Source organism: Geotrypetes seraphini, chromosome 2 (genome assembly GCF_902459505.1).
Source record: "Geotrypetes seraphini chromosome 2, aGeoSer1.1, whole genome shotgun sequence".
NCBI classification, from domain to species: Eukaryota; Metazoa; Chordata; class Amphibia; order Gymnophiona; family Dermophiidae; genus Geotrypetes; species Geotrypetes seraphini.
In genome coordinates, this window is record NC_047085.1 from 257,607,041 (window position 1) to 257,633,112 (window position 26,072).

Consider the following 26,072-nt stretch of genomic DNA (forward strand, 5'->3'; position numbering starts at 1 on the left):
TCTTGAAAATCTTGAATAAATTATCTTCAAGGTCCGAGAACATTGTATTTCCACAGTCTCGTTTGTTTGGATTTGTTCATTTTTTTGGGAAACTTGAGTTGTCTTGTTTTTGCTAGACCTATGGCCAATAAACCTAGAGGATGAATCAATTGGAAGACATGCCCTACTCTGCTAATAATGAACTTAGAAAAATCTAATTCTGCAGTTCTTGGTCCAATCTTTTTGATGCTCCATGTCAGGATTTCAGAATATGCAGAATGGCTATGCAAATCTCATAAATATTTGTTACAAATATCCGAAAATCCTAATGACTGAGTATCTCCAGGGCTGAGAACTTTTGAACTAATTTGAAACAAATTTGTACAAATTAAGTCTTTTTAAAACCCAGAACAAAGAGCATGGTACCATGCAATTTATAATGCTGCAGATTGTGCTGGTGCCATACTGTGTTAAGAATTTGAAGCTGTACAATGTAATGTGAATATATAGGCCAAAGTCCATCTGGCAGCCTTGCAAATCTCTTCTATGGAGGCTGATCTTGGGTGGCTACCAGCACTGTGATAGCTCTGATTGTGAGCTTTACACTGTCCTAGAGACAAACTGCTTTTTGGCATAATAGAAACAGATGATTTGCTAGCTAGTTAGGATGCAGTTCTATAAAGGGTACCTGTGGGGTGTATGTCCCATCATGTGAGAGAACTTCCTTGAGAGAGGGATACTCTCCCAAGGGTTGCCAATAGTTGCCTGGGAGTGAACAGGGAATAGCCGGGTCAATCTAATTCCTGAAAGGGAGGTACTAATCTATCCAAAGAGGCTAGGTGGGTGAAGACAGGAATAGGCTATCCTGAACTTTTTACAGTGTTACCTTTTGTTATGAACTCACTCAACTGATTTGCATAGTCATTTGCATATAAATTGGAACAGATAATTAAAAACAAGAGCTTTTCAAAGGGGAAAAGAGACTCATAAATATTTGAATTTGACCAGGGGGGGATGGGGTGTTACCCATCCCTTTCCTTATTCCAGGGGTCTGATGCATGGTCAGACTGACCTGGAATGTTATCACTCTGAGAGAAAGGGGAACCTGTTGATAGGACCTTTGGGGCAAGAGGGCATAGAAGTGGAGTAGCTGGAAACAGAGATTCTATGGGTAAGCCTCAAGAGAAAGAATGCTGGTGTTAAGCCTAATCCTTGCTAAGCTCAGAGTAGGAGATTTGGTCTACATTATTAGTAGGTATAGAAATGGAGTACTTGGAAACAAGGAGTCCATTGATGAACCTTGAAGGGTGCTTGCTGGTATTAAGCCTAACCCTCGGTAAGCCCAGAGCAGGAGACTTGGGCTGCAGTGTCAGTAGGCAATGCAGGAGATAGCCTACAGTATTGGTGGGTGGTGTTTGAGACTCAGCCTACACCCTTGAGTAGTGGGGCAGGAGAACTACAGTGCCAAAACTTGTGCAGTACACTATTCCCTAATTCTGGCAGATGGGTGCCTAGATTCCACTTCAGAAGACTAGTATAGGTTGGCATTTATAGACCAACAGGTGTTATGTACCAACACTTAAGGCATGTTAGTAGGTGCAGTGGGGTAGTAAGGGGGATGGTCCACCCTGGGCGCCATTTTCCTAAGGGCGCAGCACCCTTCCTCCTCTCCTTTCCCTGCTCCTCTCGTTGCCGCACACCCCTTGCCTTCCCCCATCCCTTTTTTTACTTCCCTGGCGTGAGGTTGGCATCAGTGCTCTCTTTGATGTCACTTCTGAGACCCCGTGCCTAGGAAGTGACGTCAGAGGGCGAGCTGACACCAACATGGGCATGCTGCTCACGCCAGAGAAGTTAAAAAGGTACAGGGAAATGGAAAGGAGTGCTGCTCACCCTCACTATGCTACTGAGTAGGTGTAAATATGTGGGTGGGTGTTATCTTAACACATAACTTATCCTATGTGTAAATGTGGGACTGCCCTCTGTGCATTTATGCTTTGTGGATTGGATGCTTATGTTAGAATACCGTTGAGTGTATGGTTTGTACTAGAGAGTTGCACAGGGACAGAAATCCCACCCATCCTCGCCCGTCCCCACCAGGATCCTCTCCGTCCCCACTCGTCTCCATCAGGATTCTCTCCGTCCCCACCCATCCCCGCAAGGAATTACCTCCATCCCCGCCCGTCCCCATAAAAAGCAGCAATTACTTCTGACAGGATTATCAATTCCACAGTTTCTTTTGTGTTTGTTTTCCTTGTGGAATCTCTTTGGTGGAACCCTTTTTTTGTTTTCTGTTCAGGTAATTAACTTATAAACCCCCTCTTTTACTAAGGCTGACATGTCCATTATATTATATGGCAAACTCTGTTTCCAAAGCCTTCCATCCCCGTGGGAGTCCTGTTGGCTAGAGGGGGGGGGGGTCCCTGTGGGAGTCCTATGGGCCAGAGGGAGGTCCCCGTAAGAGACTCATGGGTTAGGGGGGGATTCCTGCGGGACCCCCACAGGACCCGCGGGATTCCTGCGATCCCCGTTCCCATGCAGACCTTTAGTTTGTACCTCTGGTATAACTAATGGTAATGTGCGAGAATGCTAATACTCTAATTTGTGCATGTAGTTGGTGGCTAACTTTAGACAACCTGTTTTAGAATAAGTGGCAATATGTGCATTTAGTAATGACAACACATTAGACAGGAATATAAGGCACATGCAGAACCAACTCATTGAAAAACTTGATGTAGAGTGGATTAAGTACGAAGGCCTGTTGTAGTTCACTGACTTATTTATTTATTTAAAAAAATTTCTATTCCACTTACAACCTAAGCGGATTACAATATTTACATATATAAATCCAATTAATATATTATCAGTACATCACAGCCTTACAACCCATGAAAAGGTAGATCTTCCAGGTGAGGTTTTTCGAGTGACAGGAGTCCAGTAGCTCAAGCTGCGCTTTCTTTCATCAGCTTGATTAGCAAACCCATATCAATTAAACCAAAGACTGTACAGAGATGGGTTTACATTTCACATGATGGTGATACAGTGCTTTGCAAGTCTTTGGCCCCTGGGAGTGGAACAACCTTCCAGGATACATTCGCCAGCAGCAAAATGTACAAAACTTTAGGAAACTGTTGAAAAGACATCTGTTCTGTAACATGAAATATAGGGTCTGAGGGAGAAGAAGTGATGACTCTTGAGTGCTGGTCACGGAGGCATTCGATGGTCTGGTTTGTTTTATTTGGTTTAATGATGTCTCTTATTGAGGCATCTTGTATGACTTATGGAGTTTTATATTTTGATGTATGTGTGGGTTTGGTCAGTTTGGGCCTTAAATTATATTCATCGCTGATGCGACATGTATGTTATATGTAATTTGATTTGATATGTAAGTATGTCATTTGTTATAGTGTGTCCTTGAAGTGTTTTATACAACAAATGTAAATGTTTTATTTTGTATGTAAATATGTAACTCGCCCTGAATAAGGACGGGTGAGAAATAAACAAGGGGCTGCTGAAAAGTTCTCAGCCCAACCAAGAAGAGAATGATATGGAACCATGAAACATACACGTTATTCCACATTTTCCATTTCATATCAAGTCTTCACATCCTTTGGTATAAAACCCCCCCAAACTGGCTGTATTTCCAAAAAATTGCCTTAAGCCCTCATAATAAATTAGCTCACCTATGTCAAGTTGCAATAGGTGGCCTGTTTGAAGTGTCTTTTGAAGCAAAGGTCTGAAAGTATAAAACTGCTAAAATGCACATTGGAGAAAGGTTACAGTATAAGAAAATTTCAGTGTGTTTGGATAGCATTTTACAGGTTCTCAAGTCAGTCCTTGGGACATATCAACCTGCCAGGTTTTCAAAATACAAATTTATCTTGCATCTTCATTATGGGTATGTACTGTCTAAATTTATACATTTTTTTTCTCATATATATTCATTATGGGGATCCTGAAAAACTGACTGGCTTGGTGTGTGCTGAGGACTGGGTTGAGAAACTGCTTTGTTATCTGCAGCATTCTGGCTGAGACTGGAGAAAATGTTGGCCGTTCAACAATTTCAAGACTGACACAACTTGGCCTGTAGGAGAGGGTGGCAAAAAAGAAGCCACTACTAAAGAAAATTCATATGATGCGCTCCATAGTTGTTTGCAAAGGAACTCTGCATCAGTTTAGGGGAAAGTTCTGTGTCTTATCAGCCCAAAGTGGAACCTTTTGCACAGTGGGACGGTGAATATCTTACTCTTTCCAACCCAATGCAGAGTTGCTTGACATATTTCATATATCTCCTGGGATAAAATCCATCAAGCAAGTTCCAGCAGTATAAGGGGGCTAAGGATGAGAAAGACCCACTGAGCCGCCATTCCTGTATCTTGTGAAGTAAATTTCTCCCTTTTCTGGGGGGCTCTTTATTTGCACTTCTACCACTACTTTCAGGATTTGCCTGTACTTTGCTGTGCTCATCTTTTCCTATGATTTTTCACAAGTCTCCCTTGTCTTATTACTGGAAAAAAACCTGTCCAGTTGGCTGTAGAACCTGGGAGTGGGGAGATTGATTAACCTCCCTGCCTCGCTGCGGAACCTAGGCTCATTCCAATTATTCCGAAAGCATCTGAAAACCTGGCTTTTCTCCAAAACGTAAAGCTATCTATTTAAAATGTAAAGTTAGCTATCCTTTTCTTAACCTCAAATTTCTTATTATATCCTTCCCTCATTTATTGAATTACCTGTAAACTGTGTAGAGCTCTATCTTTATGGAGATAATGCGGTATACAAACTTAAGGTTTAGTTTAGTTTCAGTAGGATGATGCTCCTTAACACAAAGCTAAAGTAACAATGGTGTGGCCCAGCAAGAAGAAAATGATTATCGTTAAGTGTCTCTACCAAAGCCTAGACCTGAATACAAAAGAAAATTTATGGCAAGACATGAAGACTGCAGGCTATAGGTAATACCCAGCCAGGGTGAAAGAGCTTTAGTTATGTTGTCAAGAAAAATAGGCAGCACAGGGGGAAAAACATGTAAGAGTAAGATTTAAGGAATTCTTTCCAAATTGGGGTGGATGTACACATACATGCCCATAGTGCAGTGGTTCCCAAACCTGTCCTGGGGGACCCCTAGCCAGTCAGGTTTTCAAGATATCCCTAATGAATATGCATGAGAGAGATTTGTATATAATGGAAGTGACAGGTATGCAAATCTCTCCCATGCATATTCATTAGGGATATCTTGAAAACCTGACTGGCTGGGGGTCCCCCAGGACAGGTTTGGGAACCACTGCCATAGTGTTTGTATATGATTGACCTAGGGAGAGTAGGGGTTTTAATGGAGCAGTTCCAAACATTCCGTTTTGAGAGGAATAATTCAATGGAACATAATTGGGCCAAGCTTCAAAGTTATTTAGGTGGGCCAGAGAGTCTCTGGCCCGCTTAAACCTAGTGGTGGCACTAAACTGGGCAGTGCTACTGAATATGGCTCTGACAAGCCTAAAAAAGTGGGCCGGACAAGGGGCAGTGCTGGGGAGGAACCGGAGCCTATGCTGGCACCAGCGCTATTCAGTTGGGACTCGCTTAAGATAAGCAAGTGAATTTAGAGCAACTCAAAAGCTGCCCTAAATTCACTCGCTTATGTGGGCCCTGCCTGATATTCAAGTGGTTTTTTTTAAATTTTTATTCCAAACCCCCAAAAACCCTCCTCACTGGCCCTCCAAGTATTTAAGTAGGCCTGGGAGGGAGAGTGTGGGGGCATTGGGAGGGAGGGAGAGGGATCCTGGGGGGGGGGTGTACTTATGTGTTCCCAGCTGAATATTGGCTGGACTTGCATAAGCTCTGGCAGCCTGACATTAAATAATGGAGGCTGTCTGGGAGAATATATCTAACCACTATGCTGTATATTGCTGACAATAAATTTCAAAGCGTGTATTTTAACATTTAAACCATAGAGCATCATTATATGGAGACAATAACGATTGCCATGGATCTCTACTGTGAGGAGGCAGTACAGGTAACAACTAGTAGCAAACTGCATGGTTCAGTCACTAGCCCCTGGCTTCTATAAATAGTGTCCAAATTTGCTATGATCCTGAGATCTGTGTGCAAACAAGTTAGTTAATGAACTGTTAATCAGTTGGATGTGATCAATTATTGACATTAAGGACTCTTTACAAAGCTGCGCTAACGGTTTTAGTGCGCGCTGCAGATTAGCACATGCTAACCCCCGCGCTATGCAGAGAAAGTAATGCCAACTCAATAGAGGTGTTAGCGTCTAGCACGCACTGAAATTTAGCGCGCTGCTTAGTAAAAGGAGCCCTAATTGGCACTAATTTAGATTTGCTTGTGGATCTGATCTGCTTGTGGATCTATAACGATCCATGCACCAGTCCTCTGCAATCCAAGCAGGACATGGCAGATCAGTGCTTTTCAATCAATTACAGTATGTGCCAAGAGAACAAGCTTAGAATCACCAACACTTTCACCAGCCGAAATGGCGCCTCTACACCTGGACATCCCCAAATGGGCAGCATCGCATCGCATCCAAATTGACATCATCTGCCAGCAAAAATGGAAAGGATCAATTTTCTCTGCAAAAACACTACAAGGTGCAGACTGTGGATCTGATCACCAATTCTGTAGCCAAAGTCAGGTTCAGACTATGCAAGATCAAGCATCCAGACATGACAGAGGAAGTTCATTGTCAGTGAGATCCGTGTACAGTATGCAATTGAAGTGAGTAACAGATTCAACCTGCTCAGGCAGGAAGGAGGGGGACCCAGACAAATTGTGAGCAGAGATTAAAGGAATCATCACTGAAACTGCTCAAAAACGTGCCATACAAGAAGCCAGTATGCAGTATGAACTGGTTAACTGCAACCATCATCTAAATCACTAGTAAGAGGAGAGAGGCAAGGCTAAGGGCAGGTTGAATGAGGTGAAGCAACTCAATGCTGACTTCCAAAGAGCAGCCAGGAAAGACAAGAACAACTTCCTGAATGCTCGATGTATGAACCTCAAAGAAGCCTATAAGAAGGGCCACACCAAGGAATTATTCGCCATGGTGAAACAAGTGAAAAAGCCTTTCTCAGCATGCCAATCGACCATCAAGGATTGTGATGGGAATGAAATTAGTGACCAGCTGGACATCAAGCAGAGATGGAAAGAATATACAGAAGAATTATACATTAACACCAGCACTGACTACCCGGAAGAGCTTGGGGGTCAAGGGGAAGCAGAACCAGATCTGTTGGAAAGTGAAGTGGATTGAGCCCTGAGGCAGCTGCCAAACAACAAAGCACCTGGCACCCTGCAGAGCTGCTCAAACCAGTTCCAAGAGCCACACTGACAGCACTATGCCAGAAGATCTGTAGGACATGCACATGGCCAAAGGAATGGAAAAGATCAGTTTTTATCTCACTGCTGAAGAAAGGCGATGCCAGGGACTTTGCCAACTATAGAACAATCACCCTGATCCCCCATGCCAAATCACCTAGAGACGCTTGGGCAACATCCTTGATCGAGAACTTCCCTGATGCCCAAGCTGGATTCTATAAGGGCAGAGGGACCTGTGATCACATTGCAAACTTGAGGTGGATCATAGAAAAGGTTAGGGAGTACCAGAAGAAGCTCTGCCTGTGCTTCATTGATTATACCAAGGCTTTTGACTGTGTTGAGCATGACAAGCTTTGGGAAGCACTGAGTGAGGTAGGAGTTCCAGCGCACCTGATCAGGTTAATCAGATTGCTTTACTATGATCAAGAAGCTACTGTGTGAACCAGGTATGGAGATACAGAATGGTTCAAGATCTAAAAGGGTACAAGGCAAGGATGCATCCTCTCTAACTTTTCTTTTCAACCTCTATGCAGAAGTAATCATGAGGAAGCTGGACTTAGATTATTTGAATGTTGGGGGTGAAAATAGGCGGAAGAACCATCAGCAATCTGAGATACGCAGATGATACTATCCTGCTGGCAGAGAGTGAGAAGGACCTCAAGAAGTTGATCCTAAAGCTGAAAGAAGAAAGTGAGAAGATGGGACTTTACCTGAACATCAAGAAGACCAAAATTATGACTACCATCAACAAGAAAGTCCACATAAAGATAAACAATGAAGAAATAGAAGTGGTTGACAGCTTCGTTTTCCTTGGGTCCCTCACTGATCACAGTGGCGGTTTGACAGCAGAGATCAAGTGTCAATTCACTGGGGTGTGCAGCCATGGTGAGCAAGGACCAAATATGGAAGTGCAAGCACGTCTCAGTCACCATCAAAGACTGATCACTGCCATTATGTTCCCAACCGTTCCATATGGCTGTGAGACATGGACACTCACAAAAGCAGATAGAAGAAAAATCAACGCTGGTGGTGCTGGAGAAGACATTGAGCTGTAGGGAGGTGGGAAGTCAGGGGGGCTTTTGCCTTCGACTTCTATCCCTGTTCATCCCTCCTCGGCATCTGCTCCTGCCAAGTCCCCCTCATCTTCGTCCAAGCATCCATGGGTTTCTTGGGACGAAGATTTTTTATTTGTGGACGTGGTTTCGTCTGATGAGGACTGTTGGTTGATCCCGAAGATCCTCTTTGGGGGGGGGGGGGGAGATTGTTTTTCTGAAATGCTGGTTAGTGAGGATGCGTTGGTCATGCTCATTTCTCATCGGGTATTGCTGCAGGAGCTAATTCTTCAGGTTTCCTCAGTTTTGTACTTTGAAGAGGAAGCGAAGGATCCCCCCTCTTGTTATGGACCCCCAGCTTTGAGGGATCTGGTCGGCCTCCCGTTCCTTTCCTATGCATCAGGATATCTGGGATGTGATGCACACACAGTGGAAGACTCCGGACGCGCCTTTCCGCTTGGCACGGTTCATGACCAGGCTCTATCCCATTCCTGATGGAAATAGGTATATATTTAAGTCTCCTCTCCTGTGGTTGATTTGGTAGTTTCGGCTATTGCGCATAGGCATACGGTGCCAGTTAAAGGCAGTTTAGTCTTGAGAGACTCCCAGAATTGTAAGATGGAGTCTCTTGTTAAGCAGAGTTTTGACTGCATCCCCCTCCTAATTAAATTAATCAATCATGTTCTACTGTTCTTTACATGTTATATAATTGCATTAGTGTAATAAATTAGACATCCCTATGTTTCTCCCCACCCCACACCCTTTTTTCCATGTATTGTTTCAATTGTATATGTCTTAGATACCTATTTTATTTGAGGTATAGTAAATAAACTTGAAATGTGACCTGCTTGAGGCCTTTGCTGCTGTCTCCTGAGGCAACAGCCTCACCTTGCCTAATTATAGAATCATCTCTTGCCACCTGAACCAGCAGGCCAAACCAGGTTATGGTTTTAGTAAGGACTTGAATCCTTTCCGCCACTCCCTTTTGTTGCTCCTGTTCTCTCATTTGGTGCCAGTTTTTGAGGTAGGCACAGAACATTCCATTCATTCTCAGCTTCCATAATGCCATGATCCAATCTGTGGTTTTAGCAATTTCCATCTACAGTCAGATTGTTAATGAGTCACTTTTTGTGCTTTGTTTTATGAATAGAATTGGTATTGCTAGATGCTTAATTTCCATTTAGTCATAACCACAATAGTCCTGCTAACCAGATTTTATTTTAGATATTGTAGTGGTCTGTTGTGAAACTTGCTTTGTAAAGTGACTTTCACTAAAGTGCTCAATGGTTGCAGATAATTTAAACTTTGATCTTAGAGTTTAAGTTATGTCTGCTTGATCGAGTAAATGGCATTATGTATTTGGAAAAATGGGTTACTGTAGGGATGGTCTCTTTATCTTAATTGTGGCATTTCCATAGAGCTGTGTTATGTTGTAATACAGCAGGAGTTCCCTTATCTGTCCTGTCAGACCCTGGTTATTCATCCTTGTCAATCAGGCTTCTGAGACAATCTATTCTGACCTTAGTGAGTGAACTTCATGCAGGGTTAGACAGAAGCTCAATAGCACTGTTGGTGTCTTTAGACTTAAGGACCACCTTTGATCTTATTGACCATTCTCTTTTACTTTTACAATTTGCCAGTTTAGGTATACAAGGTTCAGTCTTTAGATGGTTTACCTCATTTTTATCTAATTAAGGTTTTCAGGTATCATCCAGGCCTGTTATTTCCTCAGACCATTTGACTGTAGTGTTTCACAAGGGTCCATTTTGACCCCCTTTTATTTAGAATTTTTTAAAGTCTACTTGCCCTCTTAAACTAGCAACTTGGTCTCTGTTTCTGTTATCTACGCTGGTTATATTTTGATTATTTATTACACTGGGATGGAAAATGTTGATTTATCTCCATTGCAGAGTGTTCTTTTAACTATGTTTCACTGATTTGTTGACTAAATATTACCTAATATTAAATCCTAATAAGACAGTAGCTTGTTCTGCACTCAGTTCATTCCAGTGCAATCATTGTATTATTTGGGAGTGATCATAGATTAGCAGATTTCATTTGCCCCTCAGGTTTCTGCAGTTGTATATGCGTGTTTTCTTGCCTTGAGACAGTTGAGTTCTGTCAGAAACCTTTTTGACCAGACTTCTTTTCATGTATTGATTCATACTTTTTAAACATTATACTGTATATTGTGGAATATCACAATTGAACATAAAATGGTTACTAGTTATTCAAAATGCAGCTATTTGACTTCTTTATGGTGTAGGTAAATATGAACATGTCTCGCCTCTTATTAGCCCAGTATTATTAGTTACCAGTTAATTTCCATATCCAGTTAAAATTATTGATGTTTACATTCCGTGCATTTTGAATAGATGCTCCTAGTACGTTGAATCTCTTCTTATTCCATATAGCCCTACTCGAGTATTCTGATCTTTAAAAGACTACAGACTTGTATTGCCCAGACCAGGCATTCAGCTTTTTTCTTTATGGTTTCTACTTGCTAACATTTACTAAGGGCCCCTTTTATCAAGCTGCACTAGAGGTTTTTGAGCAAGCCGGGTATGTTACTTGTAGCCTGGGTGTGCAAGAGAGAAACTAGCGTAGTTCCAAATACTTCCCTAGCTGGGCTCTTACCTGGCTGGAGCTATCCTGTGAATGAGCTTCCAAGCCTTAGTGGCAAAGCAGATTACATGTTGCACTGCTCTACAGCTCCTGCTATGTTCTGGTGGGGGGTTTTGTCTAGCAGATGAATTGTTTTGTGGTACAGCATTGTATTATAACTATTATCCTTTCATCATATGGTGTGTGTCAAAGTGTGCTTTTCATTTGCAGCTGGTGCTGGTGAGTCCAAGTGCAGAGCAGTATGACAGCCTTTTACGCCAGCTGCGGGAGAGGATGGATGAGGGGCGTGGTGAGACCATTCATGTCATTGGACAGGGATCCGGTGAGTGCTTTCTCTTTTGTTACTTTTATTAAGCAGGACATCTGCCTAGCTTATCGTCTTGGCCTGGCCATTTTCCTGATCTTTGGGCTTCCAGCTCAATCGAAGCTGGCCTCTGCTAGTCTGTGGTTCTGCTGTAAACTGCCTATTAATATAATTTATTTATATACTGCAACACCTTTCAGTTTAATTTGGTTCGCAAAACAAAAAAAATTATTGAACAATCACAGTAGAATACAATACAAAAATTCGACACATTATTCAGACAAAAACATATTAAACAAGTGGAGGGGCATAATCAAAAAAAGCGTCTAAGTCCCCTTTTGGTCTAAGCAGGGAAAGTGTCCATAACCAAAACAAACGTCCTTGTTTTGATTATGGCCTTCCTCTGCCTAAACGCCCAATCTCCACTAAGTCTACAAGTACACCTACACGACGTCTACACTTTTTAGCCATAATGAAACAAAAAAACGCCTAAGCCCCAAACGTCCAACAGAAGGGCTTTTAGGCGAAGGAGAAGCCAATCCTTCGCCTAAAAGCTGGATTCTGTAACCGGTGTCTGTCAAAAACAACACCGGTTACAGAATCTCCCCCCCCCACAACTATCCAGGCAGGAGGGTGCCCAAGCCCTCCTGCCATGTTGAACCGCGACCCCCCCCCCCGACAACATCGGGGCAAGAGGGAGCTCAAGCACTCTTGCCCTGGCCAACCGCGGCACACCCGACGATATCGGGGCAAGAGGGAGCACAAGCCCTCTTGCCCACCGATTAACATCGGGCCAGGAGAGAGCCCAAGCTCTCCTGACCCCGGCGACCACCCCCCCCGCGACTCGTTCGGGCCAGGAGGGAGCCCAAGCCCTCCTGGCCCCGGCGACCCCCCCCCCTGCCGCTACATGAATGGGCCAGGAGAGAGCCCAAACCCTCCTGGCCCCGGTGACCTCTCCGCCGCTATATGAATGGGCCAGGAGGGAGCCGAAACCTTCCTGGCCTCGGCGACCCCCTACCCCCACCCCCCACTACAAAACGGGCAGGAGGGATCCCAGGCCCTCCTGCCCTCGACAGAACCCCCTTCCCCCCAATGATCGCCCCCCCAGAACCCCCGATCGCCCCCCCAGCCGACCCGCGACCCCCCGGCCGACCCCACGACCCCCCCACCCCCAACCCCTTCCCTGTACCTTTTTTTAAGTTGGCCGGACAGACATGAGCCAAACCCGCCTGTCCGACAGGCAGCCAACTGCAGAATGGGGCCGGATTGGCCCAGCCGTCCCAAAGCCCCGCCCACAGGTGGGGCCTAAGGCGCCTGGGCCAATCAGAATAGGCACGGGAGCTTTAGGCCCCTCCTGGGGGCGGGGCCTGAGGCACATGGGCTCCCTCCTGGCCCATTCATGTAGCGGCTGGGGGGGTCGCCGGGGCCAGGAGGGCTTGGGCTCTCTCCTAGCCCGATGTTAATCGCGAGGGGGGGGGGGTGATGGATCGCGGCAGGAGAGATGTCTCATCTCCCCTACCGTGATGCCATCACTCCTCTAGCGGAACTGCCACGACCCGCGGCAGGAGAGATAGGGCATCTCTCCTGCCGTGGGTTGAGGCAGTTCGGGTAGAGGAGTGATGGCATCGCGGTAGGGGAGATGAGGCATCTCTCCTGCCGCGATCCATCAACCCCCCTCGCGATTAACATCGGGCCAGGAGAGAGCCCAAGCTCTCCTGGCCCCGGCGACCACCCTCCCCGCGACTCGTTCGGGCCAGGAGGGAGCCCAAGCCGTGAGGGCCAGGAAGGACCATCCTGCAGCGATGGTTGCGGTGGGTAGGTTGCCGGGCAGCTGAACTGATGGCGCCAGCGGCCATCAGCTTAGCGGCCCCTTTTTCGGCACTTAGACCTGGTTTGACTACGTCTAAGTCAAAAAGGTCTAAGTGCCGACTAGGCAACCTGTTAATGTTTTAGTTATCACAAAATATTAGTTATCACTATATTCCCATATATAAGTGAATAAAAAGTGTGTAACACTAATGTATTACAAAGGATCTATATAGGAAGAGACCTCAGTAACGGAGCCCACGCACAGTCGTGTTCATAGACCGAGAAATTCAGCGTGGTTATGCTGCTCCTTAGCTCCAATCATCGGTCTCCTTCCTATGTTTATTTATGTGTTCTATCTATAATTACTTAATAAATAGTCTAAAAGAGAGTAATCTTATTTATAGTGAATTTCTTTATTTGGTTTTTTTTGAAAATTTTTTATTTGAACTTTTCTAATATAGTTGAACTTTTCTAATATAGTTTGTCGTTTGTAGTGTATCCATACTCTTTCATAAGAGACTAGACTGACAGAGATTACGCACGAATCTAGTATTAAGCTGTTATTAGGCACTTTAGTAATGAAAAAGAGTACTTAGCTTTTTAACAGTGCTTGTGTATCAAATAGATACCAACGTGGCCAGCGTTTCGTAGAACTGAATTTATGTCCACTGCTTTAGGGCCATTCTAACACGTACCAAGCTACTGCAGAAAAAATTCAAAATTAGTACAGAATAATTCACTTGAGAATCTCATAATATAACAAGTATTTACTTACTTTTTCATAACACGCTAACAGCCATCTCTGTAAAACTAGAAAATGGCGACAGCCTCTATTTCACAAGCTAGGCAACGTGATGACGTCAGACCGACTAACAGCTGACATTAAAACGTAACAGGTTGCTATAGTAGTAACTTAAAACACATTAGGATTATATATCAGAAAGGTCACTAGCAACAGACTAACTAATAGAAATGTTGCCATTCTATGTGTTTATTTAACCCATTGGGGTATAGGGTATTCAGACGATTGATCCAACGTTGCTCATGCTGAGCTAAGGTTCTACGAAAATCTCCCCCTCTTGTATTAGGTTTAAGCACTTCTACAATAATAGCCCGTAGTGTTGAAAAATCATGATTTTTGGCTATACAGTGCCTCGCTAATGGGGCCCCCAGATTATGGTTCTTGATAGTGCTTTTGTGTTCAGTGAGACGGACACTAAATCTACGAGATGTTTGACCAATATAGATTAAGTTACATGGACATTTCAAAGCATATACAACACCTTGTGTTTTACAATTTGAGGTGTGTTTGAGGATATATTCTTTTTTATCTGTTGGATTTTGAAATCTATTTGTACATTCCATTATCGCGCACATAGAACATTCCCCACATTTATCATGACCCAGATATTCCACGGCCTCTGTTTTTTGTTTCCGGGGGAGCTGTGAGGGGCATAATATTTCTTTCAGGTTTCTAGTGCGACGATAAGCAATCCTTAAGGAATAGCCTTTGAATGTTCCGGCTATTTTTAACATCTCCCAGTGTTTTCTGAGTGAACGTGCAATTTGGAAACTATTCTTCGAGTATGTTAACACACACGTCATCTGCTTATCACATGTTGTGATATCAGCCGTTTGTTTTGGTCGTAATAAGAGTTCACGGTGGTTATAATACGCTCTTTTATAGGCTCTAGAAATAACATTCAAAGGATAACCACGTTGTAGAAACTTTTCCTTCAAGCGATTTGCTTGATTCTTGAATTCAGTATCGGAAGTACATATTCTCCTGATTCTCAAGAACTGCGAGAAAGGTAGACTTGTTTTAAGAGACCTCGGGTGTGCACTGGAGAAATGCAGGGTTGCATTGCAGTCCGTGGGTTTCGTATATACTTTTGTGCTAAATGCACCCTCTGCAATTTTAATATGCACATCCAAAAATGATATCTCTGTGTCATTACAGACGTGTGCGAATTTTACTCTTGGATGACAAGTGTTAATATATTATCCCAGGACAAGCAGGCAGCATATTCTTTACGCATGGGTGACGTCACCGACGGAGCCCACGGTACGGACCTTTTTACTAGAAAGTTCTAGTTGGCCGCACCGCGCGTGCACGAGTGCCTTCCCGCCCGACGGAGGAGAGCGTGGTCCCCAGTTTCTTCGTTTCCGCGGAGCGAAGAAGACGTGCGTTTTTCAACTCCGATTGAAATCCTCTTTTTGCCTTCCCGCTCGCGTTCTTTTTTCGTTTTATTTACCTTCGGGTTCTTGTTTCTTTCATTTCCAAAAAAAAAAAAAAAAAAAAATATTTTCTTTTTGTTTCGTTTTTTGTCCTTGCCCCGGCGGGGCCTGTTGTCACGATCCAGGCCTCGGGGTTTGATTTTGCGGAGGCCGTGTTTCCATTCATGCCCCCGCAGCCCGGTTTTAAGAAGTGCCAGCGGTGTGCACGCCCGATCTCCCTCACTGACCCACACAATTGGTGTTTACAGTGTTTGGGACCGGAGCATCGGGCGGACTCGTGCACCCGCTGTGCCACTCTTAAAAAACGCACTTTGAAGAATCGCCAAATCCAGCAAAGTCTGCTGTTCGGCACCGGCCCGACTATGGACTCGACTTCTTCAACTGCGGCACCATCGAAGTCGGCACCGACCACCTCGACACCGCCTGACATTACATCGGCGCCTCCGGCGCCAGGTAAGCCGGCTAAGAAGCCTTCCACCCTTGAGCGCCCTCCCACCTCGGTGGCGACACCGGCTCTTTCGGCTCCACGCCGAACTAAAAAGCGCTCCGCTCCGATATCGGTGAGTGCCTCGTCATCGGCCTCCTCATCGCCGGAGCGTAGAGCGGCACCCATGGAACCAAAGCAGAAAAAAGTGGTTCCGGTGCCACCCCTGGATGACCGCATTGCGGCCATCCTCCAGGATAAGTTGCAGGAACAACTCCAAAAGCAACTTAAACAGCTCTTGCCCTCTATCCTGGCACCGCTGCTTTCGGTACCAGACCGGCCCGAGCCCCACACCGTCCAACCGGTATCCACGCCATCGGTACCTATGGACCCCTCCATGCCCATTCTCTCGGCACCGCATATCCATGCCCATGCCGAGGCCGTCGCTCTGACGACATCCGATCCTCCTCGGGACCGAGCGGAACACCGGTCTTCCCGCGAACCTGACCGGCACCGTTCTTCCCGGGACCGAGACAGACACAGGTCTTCATCCCCCGGTACCGTCTCGGTACGCTCAGGCAAGTCTCGGTCTAAAGCTCATCATACCGAGCCTTCCACTCCAGTCTCTCGGCACGCACACACCGATGTCAGAGACCCGGACCTCTGGGAGGAATCTCCCCTCGGTACCGAGGAGGATGCATCGTCGTCGGACGAAGAGCCCTCGGCCCCCGATACCACATCTAAACCTGAGCAATCTTCTTTTTCAAAATTCCTCAGGGAGTTATCGGGGGCCTTATCTTTGCCTCTGGAATCTGACTCCAAGAAGTCACAAGCTTTCCTGGAGGCATTAGATTTCGATCAACCTCCTAAGGAGTTCCTGAAGTTACCCGTGCATGACATCCTACGGGAAACTTTTTATAAAAATTGGGAAAATCCATTAACTGTCCCTGGGGCACCCCGTAAACTGGATAGCCTTTACAGGGTTATTCCAATCCCGGGATTTGATAAACCCCAGCTGCCCCATGAATCTCTCCTGGTTGAGTCCACTTTAAAAAAGACTCAAGGCTCCAGTGTATATGCCTCTACCCCTCCTGGCAGGGAGGGCAAAACTATGGACAAGTTTGGCAAGCGGCTCTACCAGAATGCCATGCTTGCCAACAGGGCAAACAATTACTCTTTCCACTTTTCATTCTACCTGAAACATCTGGTAATGCAACTCTCCGCCATGCAAAAGTACATGCCGGAGCACAAGGTTCCACTATTCCAGCAGCACATCTCTAGCCTGCTTCAACTTAGAAAATTTATGGTGCGCTCCATCTATGACTCCTTTGAGCTCACCTCTCGTGCATCTGCCATCGCTGTGGCCATGCGCCGCCTGGCCTGGCTCAGGGTCTCTGATCTGGATGTCAACCATCAGGACCGACTAGCCAACGCCCCATGTATGGGAGATGAATTGTTCGGAGAGTCTCTGGATACCACCACACAAAAACTCTCCGCCCATGAGACCAGATGGGATACTCTCATTAAACCAAAGAAGAAGGCCCCTCCTGCTCGGCCTTACAAACCACAGTCTTCATACCAGCGCAGGTTCTCCGCTAGGCCGCTTAACCCACCTTCACAGCAACCTAGGCGGGCTCGCCAACAACACCACAACCAGGCTCGTGCACAGTCTAATCAACCTGCCAAACCTCTTCCTCCTGCCAAACCTTCTCAGCCCTTTTGACTCCTCTCTCCAGGGCTTAGCCAGTCTTCCACCCTCATTGCCTCTCCCTCAACCAATCGGAGGCAGGCTCCGCATTTTTCTCAGCCGTTGGGAGGTCATCACATCAGACCAGTGGGTCCTCAACATCATCCGCCACGGCTACTCTCTCAACTTCCAGACTCTTCCACCAGACAATCCTCCCGTAGAGTCTGCTTCTTTTTCAACTCAAACCCCCCTCCTCCTGAGGGAGGTCCAATCCCTCCTTCTCCTCAATGCCATCGAAGAAGTACCTCTGGAACAAAGGGGCCGGGGATTCTACTCCCGTTACTTTCTGGTTCCAAAAAAGACAGGAGACCTACGTCCCATTCTCGATCTCAGGGACCTCAACAAATGTCTTGTCAAGGAGAAGTTCAGAATGCTCTCCCTTGCCACGCTTTACCCTCATCTCTCTCAGAACGACTGGCTATGTTCCCTGGACCTCAAAGAGGCCTACACTCACATACCAATCAATCCAGCTTCACGTCGCTACCTAAGATTCCAGGTGCACCATCGCCATTATCAGTACAAAGTGCTACCTTTTGGCCTCGCTTCATCACCCAGGGTGTTCACCAAATGCCTCATTGTGGCGGCGGCCTTCCTCAGGTCTCACAACCTCCAGGTGTTTCCCTACTTGGACGATTGGTTGGTGAAAGCACCTACGTCTCCACTTGTGCTACAAGCCACTCATCATACCATCTCTCTCCTCCACCTCCTGGGGTTCGAGATCAACTACCCCAAGTCGCATCTGCTTCCCACGCAGCGCCTTCAGTTCATTGGAGCAGTTCTCGACACCACACTAATGAGGGCGTTTCTCCCCTCCGACCGTCAGCGGAACCTGCTCCGCCTGTGTCGTCAGGTGCTCCTTCATCACTCCATTTCTGCCAGACAGATGATGGTCCTCCTGGGCCACATGGCCTCGACGGTGCATGTGCTTCCCCTGGCACGACTCCACCTCAGGACACCTCAATGGACTCTGGCCAACCAATGGTCGCAGACCTCGAATCTTCTTTCTCATCCCATCTCTGTGACATCGTCTCTTCAGCAATCTCTACAATGGTGGTTGAACTCCTCAAATCTTTCCAGGGGCCTTCTTTTTCATCTGCCCCCGCATTCCATGACCATCACCACGGATGCCTCCCCTTATGCATGGGGAGCTCACCTGGGAGACCTACGCACCCAAGGTCTTTGGACCCCGCAGGAGCGTCTTCATCACATCAATTTCCTGGAACTACGAGCCATGTTCTATGCTCTCAAGGCCTTCCAGCACCTTCTTTGCCCTCAGGTTCTGCTCCTGTGCACGGACAACCAAGTTGCCATGTACTACATCAACAAACAGGGCGGCACCGGATCTCGCCTCCTTTGTCAGGAGGCTCTTCGCATTTGGACCTGGGCCACGGCCCGCAGTCTCTTCCTCAAGGCTGTCTACATCCAGGGCGAACAGAACTCCCTGGCCGACAATCTCAGCCGCATCCTTCAACCTCACGAGTGGACTTTGGATCCTCCCACGCTCCACTCCATCTTTGCTCGCTGGGGCACTCCGCAGGTGGACCTATTCGCAGCTCCTCACAACCATCAGCTGCCCCAGTTCTGCTCCAGACTCTTCTCTCCTCATCGTCTGGCCCCGGATGCATTCCTTCTCGACTGGACGGATCGGTTCCTCTATGCCTTTCCCCCTCTACCTCTGATGTTGCGGACTTTATCCAAACTCCGCAGGGACGGAGCCACCATGATCCTCATAGCTCCCCGGTGGCCTCGTCAACACTGGTTCTCCCTCCTGCTTCAGCTCAGCTCCAGGGATCCCATTCCTCTGCCTGTGTTTCCTACTCTACTTACACAGCAACATCAGTCTCTACTACATCCCAATCTGTCTTCGCTCCACCTGACAGCTTGGTTTCTCTCGGGCTGACCTCTTCAGGAAATCTATCTCAGCCTGTCCGTCTCATTTTGGACGCCTCCAGGAAACCGGCCACCCTCCAATGTTACCATCAGAAGTGGACCAGGTTCTCCTCTTGGTGCCTCCGTCATCATCACAATCCCACCTCTTTAGCGGTGGAAACTGTTCTGGACTACTTGCTCTCCCTGTCCAACGCAGGCCTCAAGTCTACCTCTATCAGAGTCCATCTCAGTGCCATCACGGCATTTCATGAACCTGTTTTAGGAAAACCTCTCACGGCTCACCCTCTGGTTTCCCGATTCATGAGGGGCCTCTTCAACATCAAACCACCTCTGAAGCCTCCTCCGGTCGTCTGGGACCTGAATGTGGTTTTATCTGCCCTCATGAAACCTCCCTTTGAGCCGCTTGCCACAACTTCGCTCAAATTTCTGACATGGAAGGTTCTTTTCCTCATTGCCATCACCTCTGCCAGGAGGGTTAGTGAGCTTCATGCACTGGTTGCCGATCCACCGTTCACTATTTTTCACCATGACAAGGTGGTTCTGCGCACCCATCCAAAGTTCCTTCCAAAGGTGGTCTCAGCTTTTCACCTCAACCAGTCCATTGTGTTGCCTGTTTTCTTCCCGAAACCTCATTCACATCCCGGAGAACAGGCATTGCACAGTCTTGACTGCAAGCGTGCCCTGGCTTACTATCTTGATCGTACAAGGGCTCACCGCTTGTCCCCTCAGCTCTTCCTGACCTTCGACCCAAATCGTTTGGGTCGACCGGTCTCTAAACGGACGCTATCCAACTGGCTTGCAGCTTGCATCGCGTTCTGTTACGCTCGGGCCGGTCTGTCACTAGACGGTGCTGTCACGGCCCACAGGGTAAGAGCTATGGCCGCTTCTGTTGCTTTCCTCCGTTCCACACCCATTGAGGAAATCTGCAAGGCGGCCACCTGGTCCTCAGTTCACACATTCACTACTCACTACTGTCTGGATGCTTTCTCCAGACGGGATGGGCACTTCGGCCAATCTGTACTTCAGAATTTATTTTCCTAATGGCCAACCAGCCCTCCTCCCTCTTTGTTAGCTTGGAGGTCACCCATGCGTAAAGAATATGCTGCCTGCTTGTCCTGGGATAAAGCACAGTTACTTACCGTAACAGGTGTTATCCAGGGACAGCAGGCAGATATTCTTACGTCCCACCCTCCTCCCCGGGTTGGCTTCTTAGCTGGCTTATACTAACTGGGGACCACGCTCTCCTCCATCGGGCGGGAAGGCACTCGCGCACGCGCGGTGCGGCCAACTAGAACTTTCTAGTAAAAAGGTCCGTACCGTGGGCTCCGTCGGTGACGTCACCCATGCGTAAAGAATATCTGCCTGCTGTCCCTGGATAACACCTGTTACGGTAAGTAACTGTGCTTTCCAGGAACGTGTTCAGTTCATCAGGACCTCCGTTCCAGATCATGAAGATGTCATCAATGTAACGGATCCATAACTTCATTTTACCGTAAAAACGAGAGGAATATATCCATTTCTGTTCGAAAGAGTCCATAAAGAGATTAGCTACTGATGGGGCCATCGTGATGCCCATCGCAATGCCCGAACTCTGCTGAAATAACTGATCTTCAAACATAAAAAAGCTAGTTTGAAGAACAATATTGGCTAACTGGTAAAGAAATTCAGTGGGAACCCTAGGGTTAGTTCTCATATCCAGTGTTTTAGTTATACCTGTTGTACGCCTAGGTGTAGATCGGCCCACCTCCCGCCCACTGCTCGCCCTTTCCCCTCCTCTAAACACACCTCTTTTCTCTCTGTGCGTTTAGTGGCAGGGGAAAGGCCTAAGCTGTTTTTAGATACGTCTAAAAACCAGCTTTTGTTATGGGTACTTGGGACGATCAGGCTTTTTGATCGTCCAAGTATCCATTAAGGAGACTTTTTAGACGTTTTTTCTTTTTTTTGATTATTACCCCCATAAGTTTTTAGTATTTGCCTAAAATGCATATAAGAAATAGGCAATATTAAAGGCAAAAAAATCAGGTCCTAAGCATGTTGCCTGAAAAGAAAACAGCCATTCTACATAATTTTTTATGCAACCTGTCATAGAGGGATATGACAAGAAAGCAATAGTCAGAGTCAAACGGCCAGGTATCGCAAAATGAAAATACTTCATAAGATAGAAAAGGGCCAGACAGTGTACAAAATATACCCAAATTTAAATGTAACACTAGCTTCAATAGGAAGCTAATGAAGCATGCAATATTAATTTAGTGTAACATGATCTTATTTCTTTAAGTCAAAAATTAGGCAGACCGCCATATTCTGAACAATATAACGACAGCAGAAATGCTTTTGTGGACCTGTAAAATACTCAATGTTGCAGAAATCTAAAATGCTTAAAAGTAACGACTATGTCAGTACTTGATAAGGAAGCTTATCAAAATAAGAGTGAATAGAACAGAGCTTCCATAACATACCAAATCCCTTATGGACCACAGCATCAACTTGAGCTTGCATAGTTAGAACTCTATTCAACTGCACTCCCCAAATTTTAATTGAAAACACTAAGGGATATACAGTGCCCCCCACCTGAAAACTAATACGAGCAGCTGTGGCAAAAAACCCCCTAGGTTTTTGTTTTAGAATTAAGCTTCAGCTTATAGTCGCCCATCCATTGCTCAACAATTGTCAAAACCTCACCCACTTGCCCAACTTCCCGGGAGGCAAGGAAGAGATAGGGAGCACAAGAGTGATGGCTGTCTGTATAACTATAAACTCTGACATCTTGACTAGCCAGTCTGTTTCTCAAAGGGTGCAGATAGATGTTAAAGTAGAGGAGATAAGGGGAACCATGTGGAACTTCACATAGGTTACGCCATATGAAAGAAATACTATTCCCTAAAGAAACTTGATAAGAACAAGAAGTAAGAAAAGCCTGCAACCAATATAAAACATGCCTAGATAAACCAAGGAAATCCAGACAAAAATAGCAAAATGCCATGGTCCACCAAATAGAATGCTTCTTAGATCAAACGGAAGAACTAACGTACCCAGTCCTCTACTAAACAAAATCACAGATGTAATCTCAAAGTGAAGCAAGTGCAGTCTCAGTACTGAAAAAAGGTGTAAAACCTGACTGGGCATCATGTAAGAGATTGTGCTGTTCTAAATAGTTGAATAATTGGACATAAAAATTCCTTCCATGAGTTTCACAAAAAATGAACCTGTGGCATGGGTTCCTTACTATTCTTTACTAAAGGGGTAACAATATGACCCTTATGCACTGGAAATTCTCCCTTATCAAGCATAGAAGAAGCCCAAGCATAAAGTAATCTGCGAAACTTAGGGGAAGCAGCACAAAAAAATCCAGGGAGTAACAAGAATCGAAAGCACAATAAGAATGCACATATTTTGTATATAACAATGTAAAAAGTGACTGGTCCAGATGCACAAATGTGCTCCAAACCAGATCAGCATGACAATTCCAAGCAGCAAGTTCTATTGTGTCTTCCAAAAATCTTGAAGAATTCACACAAGTCTGAACTTTAGAGCTGAAAAAAAATCAGCTAAATAATCTACTGAAGGAGGACTCTCCTACGGTGCCTGCTTACAAACCCCAACATCAGTAAGAGCATATACCAATTGAAAAAACTCCTTAGTATTAAGGACCTCACTGCCCACTTTGAACATCTGTTTGTAATCATGCACCCTCCTTTCTCCAATATTCATTAATACTAACTGAACCGGTTTTACACCAAGCATGTTCCAACTGCTGAATAGAGCGCTTCAAATTAATAAACTCGCTATCAAACCATCTATCGGACTTATGGGAGTGCATACTACACACACGCTTTAGAGCAATATCAACAGCTTCCCAATGCGATTGAAATTACATGAGCCAAAAGTGTAATGAGCCCAAAATACCCTTACATCCATATAATCCTTGCGAAAAATACAGTACCGAACAACCCAACTGTCGCTAATTCAGATTAAAACTATACATAAAATGATTTGACCATAAAGTAGTCTTCCAAATCCCATCATACAATAGTGACAATAGGAAATAAAACACCCTTAGAAGAAACAGTAACCAAATCCAAGTGATGCCCCTTTTCATGAGATGAAGAGAAAGAGGGAATAACATAGCCCAAAACTTGGAAAAAAGATAAATAATTCACCACATGTATTGTCACTACATAGGTTAACACAGTAAAATCTAGCATTTAATGGCACATAAAGTTACCTGCATGGTTCATCCAGTTTGCCCAGTAAAATGACCAGAGCTGTATCCATCACTCTATGCAGGTTACACCCCATGATTGAACGCTGGCATCACAACCAGGGCAGTTGGCAATTTGTTACCATGCCTACACTTCTGTATGTTTTCTAGTGGCATCATAACAAGAACATAAGAATAGCCTTTCTGGGTCAGATCAAATGGTCCATTAAGCCAAGTAGCCCATTCTCACGGTGGCCAATCCAGGTCACTAGTATCTGTCTAAAACCTAAGGAGTAGCAACATTCCATGCTACTGATTCAGGGCAAGCCGTGGCTTCCCCCCATGTCTTTCTCAATAACAGACTATGGACTCTTCCTCCAGGAACTTGCCCAAATCTTTCTTAAAACCAGCTATGCTATCCGCTCTTACCACAACCTCTGTCAATGCATTCCAGAGCTTAACTATTCTCTGAGTAAAAAAATATTTCCTCCTATTGGTTTTAAAAGTATTTCCCTGTAACTTCATCAAGTGTCCCCTAGTCTTTGTAATGTTTGACGTCGTGAAAAATCGATCCACTTGTACCCATTCAACTCCCTCAGGATTTTGTAGACTTCAGTCATATCTCCCCTCAGCCGTCTCTTTTCCAAGTTGAAGAGCCCTAACTTTTTTAGTCTTTCCTCATAGGCGAGGAGTTCCATCCCCTTTATCATCTTGGTTGCTCTGCTTTGAACCTTTTCTAGTGCCACTATATCTTTCTTGAGATAAGAATTGAATGCAATACTCCAGATGAGGTTGCACCATGGAGCGATACAGGGACATTGTAACATTCTTAGTCTTGTTAACCATCCCTTTTTTAAATAATTCCTAGCATTCTGTTTGCTTTTTTGGCCGCCGTTGCACATTGGACATAAGGTTTTATCCCAGAACAAGCAGGCAGCATATTCTTGACTGATGGGTGACGGCACCGACGGAGCCCCGGTACGGACAATTTTAGAGTAATTGCACTCTAAGAACTTGGAAAGTTCTAGTAGGCCGCACCGCGCATGCGCGAATGCCTTCCCGCCCGACAGAGGCGCGCGGTCCCCAGTTTCTTAGTTTCCGCGGAGCTAAGAAGACGCAACTTTCAACGGCTGTTGAAAATTTTTTCTCACACGCCTTCCCGCTCGCGTAAACCTTTCCGGAATTTCTTTCTTTTCTTTTTCTTATTTAAAAAAAAAACAACAAAAAGAATTTTCTTTTCTTTTTTTCTTCTTTTTTTGGGTTCGCCCCGGCGGGGCCTGCTGCCACCATCGAGGCCTCGGCCTTCGATTTGGCAGAAGCCGTTTTCATGTTCATGCCCCCCCAACCCGGTTTTAAGAAGTGCCAGCGGTGCGCAAGGCCCATTTCCCTCACTGACCCGCACAACTGGTGCTTACATTGCCTGGGTCCTGACCATCGGGCGTCCACCTGCACCCGCTGTGCCACTCTAAAAAAGAGAACTTTAAAAAACCGCCAAATCCAACAGCGACTTTTATTTGGTACCGAGATGTCGGATTCGGCGGCACCGGTCCCGACTTAGGCTCCGACGTAGTTGGCACCTACCTCTTCGACTCCGCGCGACACCGCGCCGGCGTCGCATCCCTCAGGTAAGCCGGCTAAGAAGCCTTCCCCGCTGGAGTGTCCTCCAGTCTCAGTGGCAGCGAGCCCAATCCTGCCGACCTCGAGGCGCCCGCGGAAGTGCTCCGCTCCGATTGAAGTGAGCCCCTCGACCTCGGGTTCCTCTTCGGAGTGTAGAGCGGCACCAAAGGTACCGCAGAAGAAAAAAGTGGTACCGGTGCCTTCGCTGGACGAGCAAATTGCCGCCGTCCTGCAAGTGTAGCTCAAGGAGCAACTACAACAGCTCCTTCCTGCTCTTTTGACTCCGAGTCTTCCAGTCCCAGTCCGGTCTCAGCCACCGGTACCGGCAGTGGAACAACCTCTGTTATCGGTATCCACTTTGTCGGTACCGGTACATACGGCTTCATCAGCATCCATGCCGATCTTAGCGCCGGAACCGAGGTCCTTACACCAGGCCGTACAGACTTCGGCACCGGCACACCCCATAACATCTCCCGGTACCGTTTCACAGAGATCTGGTAAGTCGACTCACAAGACTCGACACCTAGAACCCTCCACACCGGAGTCACGAGACCGGAGCTTTCAAGTGAGGGACCCTGATCTGTGGGGTGATTCAGAGGAGCCTTTCCTCTCTGAGGGAGAGTGTTCGTCAGGGGATGAGGATCCTTCTGGTTTACATCCATCCTCCAGACCTGATGCAACTTCTTTCACTTCGTTTCTCAAAGAGATGTGTGAATCTCTCTCTATTCCCTTGGAGGCTGAGTCTAAAAAATCCAAGGCATTTCTCGATGCACTGGACTTTGACCAGCCTCCAAGGGAATTCCTAAAGTTACCTCTCCATGATATTTTGCGAGAAACTTTCTACAAAAATCTGGAGACGCCCA

General features: G+C 46.0%; 1 protein-coding gene across 3 annotated transcripts in view; it reads left to right on the forward strand.

Moving 5' to 3' along the window:
* Positions 1 to 26,072, forward strand: part of GTPBP1 (GTP binding protein 1) — a 127,224-nt gene that overhangs the window by 42,186 nt on the left and 58,966 nt on the right. For all 3 annotated transcript variants that reach the window (XM_033929457.1, XM_033929459.1, XM_033929458.1), the window contains exon 2: positions 11,190 to 11,301. In XM_033929457.1, coding sequence (XP_033785348.1) covers positions 11,190 to 11,301 — 112 coding nt within the window. The remainder of the gene's footprint in view (positions 1 to 11,189; positions 11,302 to 26,072) is intronic.